The 5,892-nt window shown below is 41.0% G+C and overlaps 1 protein-coding gene across 1 annotated transcript in view; it reads left to right on the plus strand.

The window, feature by feature from the left end:
- Positions 1 to 233: 233 nt before the first annotated feature.
- golga4 (golgin A4) overlaps positions 234 to 5,892 on the plus strand; it is a 25,387-nt gene continuing 19,728 nt past the window's right edge. Inside the window, 3 exon segments of the mRNA XM_083539221.1 lie at positions 234 to 484; positions 1,681 to 1,755; positions 5,024 to 5,125. Coding sequence (XP_083395347.1) covers positions 383 to 484; positions 1,681 to 1,755; positions 5,024 to 5,125 — 279 coding nt within the window. The 5' untranslated portion in view covers positions 234 to 382.

Genomic DNA, 5,892 nt, shown 5'->3' on the forward strand with positions numbered 1-5,892 from the left:
GGGCTCAGAGCCGATCCTTGATGCAGTTCAACCTCCACCTAGAACCAGTATACATTACATATACATATATAAATTATTGGAACAATAGTCAAAGTAATGTATGTAGACGTGTTGTGGATCTGCTTATTGATAATTTGACATTTAATTTTATTTCTGATCAAAAGGAACTAAATAAATAATTACTTACAAAAAAGATTCGTTCATTTGGACTCAACGAGTCAATAAAATGATCCGACCTTCACGTCACTAGTATGAGCCTTGTGAGTTGCCGTAGCCGCCTGCCTTTGCTCCACGTCGGCAGCTGCGCATTGATACACGGAGCAACAACAGAGAGCCGAAGTGACCCGGATGCATCCCGGTTCGGAGAGATCCAGCTGCAGCCATGTTTAAGAAACTAAAACAGAGGATTAATGAGGAACAGTCACCACAGAGGAGTGTACTGTCTCCACACCAGACCCAGACCCAGGCCCAGGCCCAGGCCCAGGTCAGTTCCGAGCGCTGTCACCACACACACACACACACACACACACACACACACACACACACACACACACACACACACACACACATATACACACACACACACACACACACACACACACACACACACACACTTTATCTCTGCCCGGTTCCGGTCCCAGTCCCAGTCCGGGCTCTGGTCTTCCTGTTACCGATCAGACAGTACTGCTCCTGAACCCCAGGGCAGGTTTCTGAACTTTATCTGTAGAACATTCAGGGAGATGACTCTGTGTCCTGAAGCCTGACAGACGGAGGACATTTACAGGAACTAGTGTGTGTGTGTGTGTGTGTGTGTGTGTGTGTGTGTCGGTGTGTGTGTGTGTGTGTGTGACCTGAATTTTCCTCAAGAGATCAGAGTGATTTGTTCACAGCAGCGGTTTTTTTTTTTTTTACTTTCGGAAACATTCTATATTTCGACCTTTGACTGCTAGTGACCAGGAACTGTTAGCCAATCAGAGCGCAGGACTGGACTCAAACAGCCAATCAAATTCCACAACTCTCGAACTTTGTTTCTTATACCCACACCCCTTTTATAATGTCAGGCTGGTGAGATCTCACACCGGTTCCTCACACACACACACACACACAATCTACTCACACACACAACTACTCACACGGGTTCCTCACACACACACACACACACACACAATCTACTCACACGGGTTCCTCACACACACACAATCTACTCACCCGGGTTCCTCACACACGGGTTCCTCACACACACAATCTACTCACACACACCATCTACTCACACGGGTTCCTCACACACACACACAATCTACTCACACGGGTTCCTCACACACAATGCCTTCACACATGGGTTCCTCACGGCTGAGTTACTGTTTATAAATAACTGTATCAGAGTTTTAAGCAGGTGTGAATAAAAGCTGTAAAGTGAGAGCACTAAAGTAAAAATGTAAATCTCAGGCTGGATTCGGTTCCAGACCTTCTGATCCTCTGTAATAATCCACACATCATATCATCACGTCAGTAAACTGATGCAATCTGAAGTGAGACGTTTCATTTCAGCGTTTATTTCCGTCCAGAGTCACAATGTCTTGGTAAGACCTTGTTTTGGTGAGGGGACAGACAGAGCGCTGTGTAAAACTTCGCCAGCTCCTACCACAGATTCTCAGTGTGTATCTTCATGATTGTCCTCAGGTGAGTTCAGGTGAGAAGCAGGCAAAATCTTCCTCACTGCACCAGGATGTTCCTCCTCCCACGAATAACAGAGCGGTAAGGAACGCCCTTGAACCTTACATTTAATTTAACACGTTTCTGAACCCATGTTCTCGCCCTACGCTGAAGACCATGTCAATGTTAATGAACCCCGTACTGTTCACTAATGTGTGTTCTCTGTGCTGTTCAGATCTACAGCATGGTGTATAGCAGGATATTTAGTCCTGTTTAAACTCCGTGTGTCCATGAAGACGTCTCTGTTGAATACAGATAAATGGAGATTTGTGTTCGAACGCTGAAATGTTTTTGTGTTCCACAGATATTTGATATGTTTTTATCTTGGTTATGGTTAAAAGGTGCACTTTCTTTTACTGCCAGTGAAATGTGAAGTTTAGTGAAGATAAATGATAAACAATAAATATCATGAAATGTTTTGACCCTGTCATGTGATCAGTGAACACCGAACAGATTCAGATGAAGACCTGGGACTTAATCCTGAGTAAAGGTGGATAAACACCATCAGGTTCCAGTATTTAAACACATCTAATAGCACAATACGGAGGGATTTTCCTGAAGTTCCACGTCAGGTGAAGGCATTTGGCATAAAAATATCAACACACAGTGTGTTTGTGTAACTGTGTGTACAGGGTGTAAGAATAAGACGAGGTCGCGGATATTCTGCTTTCCCTCAGATTTCCATATAAATTCAGCACCATGTCAAAACATCTGTTTTCTCAGCAAGTTTACTTTTTTGATGTCTCCATTATTCCCAGTACTGATGGGCATTTAGATCCAGATACATTGGGCTTGTGCAGTATTGGTTTTGGTTCTTGCGTTCAGTTTATTATTTATATACTTGCAGTAAACCACGTATAACCAGCAACTCCAATAACCAGCAACTCTATTAACCAGCAACTCTATTAACCAGCAACTCTAATAACCAGCAACTCTAATAACCAGCAACTCCATTAACCAGCAACTCCATTAACCAGCAACTCCATTAACCAGCAACTCCATTAACCAGCAACTCTATTAACCAGCAACTCCATTAACCAGCAACTCTATTAACCAGCAACTCTATTAACCAGCAACTCCAACAACCAGCAACTCCATCAACCAGCAACTCTAATAACCAGCAACCCCATTAACCAGCAACTCCATTAACCAGCAACTCTATTAACCAGCAACTCTATTAACCAGCAACTCCAACAACCAGCAACTCCATCAACCAGCAACTCTAATAACCAGCAACCCCATTAACCAGCAACTCCATTAACCAGCAACTCCATTAACCAGCAACTCCATTAACCAGCAACTCCATTAACCAGCAACTCTATTAACCAGCAACTCCAACAACCAGCAACTCCATCAACCAGCAACTCTATTAACCAGCAACTCTATTAACCAGCAACTCTAATAACCAGCAACTCTAATAACCAGCAACCCCATTAACCAGCAACTCTATCAACCAGCAACTCCATCAACCAGCAACTCTAATAACCAGCAACTCTATCAACCAGCAACTCCATCAACCAGCAACTCTAATAACCAGCAACTCCAACAACCAGCAACTCCAACAACCAGCAACTCCATCAACCAGCAACTCTAATAACCAGCAACTACATCAGTGGGCTATTTCTCTTTTTTTTCCTCTCAGTGTAGTTTTTTTTTTTGCAACATTTCTAATAAATATAACCAGGTTCAGTTCTAGCAGGTTAATGTGGACTGGTACACATATTAGGTGAGTAATCAGTGTTGGTTTCTCCAACATCTAAACCAGGTCTCCCCATAACAAATATTTACAACAGTAGAATTAAAACTGTAATGAAAAAAATAACAACTTAGAACCTTCAACAGTATTTTAACTTTAACCTCCATAAATCTTGGTTTAAATTAGTTCTCAAATAAATTCAACTTAAAGCCCATTTTTAAAATTCATTATAAAATCATAACGTTACATAAAACCTTTCTTTTTTTTTCAGTTTTATACAGTTATACAATACGATACATTACTTATCCAAAGACGGTATCAGAACATTATATCCACTTTTCTTTTTACAATTTTCATAAAACATTTAATCTTTCTACCTTTGTTTTGTCTATCAATAAAGATGTCCCTCTCAGTGGAAACAGAAGCATGTATCCTGCAGAACAGAGAACTTCAGCCAATTCCCAGGTCTCCAGCCATGTTGTGAAAGGATGCGGGGCGTTGTGTGGGGGCGGGGCACAATGATGATTGTTCATTAACTGTAAGCTGCCACCCAATCAGAAGTTAGAAATTATGTTGGGATTTTCTGTTATTTTTCCCCTTTGGCTAAAACTATAAAATCCAACTTTAATTGGGTCGCAAGACGCACATGTAAAATAAGAGTCTACATTTACTTTTTAATTAAGAATAAATAATAAAAGAAGCAGGATTAATATAATTTATATATATATATATATATATATATATATATATATATATATATATATATATATAAATACTATACAAAGGAAAATGCTCAAAAGGAAATAAAATGGCAGGAAATAAAAGAAAGTATAATTTGCATGTACTCATTCACACATCTCTATTCTGCAGCATCACAAAAGTGAACAGAAACATGAATATACACTCTCCTTCAAAAGTATTGGAATGACAATGTGTGCAATATATCAAAGATCTTTTGGTTTTGGATCAAAATGGGACATTATGATAGACCAGAATTTGGATTTGTGTTTAGAGCGAGTAAGAACTTGGCATCGCTGCAGGTTGACCACCCGAATGTTCGGTGTGCAAGAATATAGCAGTAGATTTAATAGATTTAAGTGAAAATAAATAAAACTTGGTATATGGCTGCATTTCTCTTCCTTTCAGAAGTTAAATCACCGCTTTCACCAGGGCTTGGTTTTTCCTTCTCCATGACTGACTATGAGGTTGAGGTTGGATTGCATGGAAGTGTGAAATATGATGTAGGAATGATCCAATCGTTATACTGCACAAGCTCAATTCCCATAATTACCATCCAGACATTGGTGAAAATAAAGCAGAAATAAAGCAGAAAAAAAATCTTCTGCAGTCAAATTTGATAAAAGCGAGATGTCAAACATTGTAAACAAGAACATGCAGGTTTCTTTTTTCTCTCGTCTCTTCTGGTTTCTCATCTTCATGCTCTTAATCATGGTGATGTGTTTGTCAAAGCTCTGTGTCTCCCTCACCCACCTCACTGCCTGCCCCTCATTAATGCACTGTCTGATTTATTGTGTGTGTGTGTGTGTGTGTGTGTGTGTGTGTGTGTGTGTGTGTGTGTGTGTGTGTGTATGTGTGTATGGGGGGGGTGATCAGCTGCTGGCTGGGATGATAGCAGAACCTGCTTTTCTCTCTGAATATACTATCTTTGCTCTGGACCATTCAAATCGACCCAAAGCGGCCCAGGTGCCCAGTGCGGTGAGTTCATCCTCACACATCGCCTCCTCCTGCCCTCGCACCAACCCCGACTAAACCCAAGTAAACCTGCTGCTCCTCTCCTCACCCCTTTAATGCCCTGCCTTTGGAGGCTTGACCTGAAGAATGTCTCTGTACATCTACTCATCACCTGCTTGCAGCCTTCTGTCATTTTCCTCCCATTTCCTTTTTTTGCTCTGTTGCATAACTCAAAGGCATTTCACCTATAACTGATTCTTGCATTGTAGTTTTGTGTTTTGTAATAAATGGACAGCAGCTTGTGTGTTCTTTCAACTCTGATTTTTTTGAATGATTCTTTATGATCCCGGCGGCTGGGGTGGGCTGGGGTTGTTCAGCAGAGAGTGTCTGTAGATTTTGTGCAGGTTTTGACATTGAAAAAGACGTGTGTGTGTGTGTGTGTGTGTGTGTGTGTGTGTGTGTGTGTGTGTGTGTGTGTGTGTGTGTGAGACTCCCATTTCCTATTGCTATACATCATGTTTGTGTCATGAACATATCACTTTTACATCTTACAATTAAAACAGGACTTTTAAATTGCAGATGGGAAATATTGAGGGAACTGATCTTTTTTAGCCGTGTAATGTGACTCATACAGTTTACTTTTTAATAATAAACTGTTTATTTTCTGTCCCGGGCTGTTTGAAGGCTGTGTGGATGACCATTTCCACTATTTTACAGCTGGTCCTTACAGTCTCATGCGTGTTCCTCACACCGCACACTCGAGCGCTAGTTTTCTTGATTAAACTGCAGTA

The sequence above is a fragment of the Silurus aristotelis genome (assembly GCF_946808225.1).
Source record: "Silurus aristotelis genome assembly, chromosome: 4".
Taxonomy (NCBI): Eukaryota; Metazoa; Chordata; class Actinopteri; order Siluriformes; family Siluridae; genus Silurus; species Silurus aristotelis.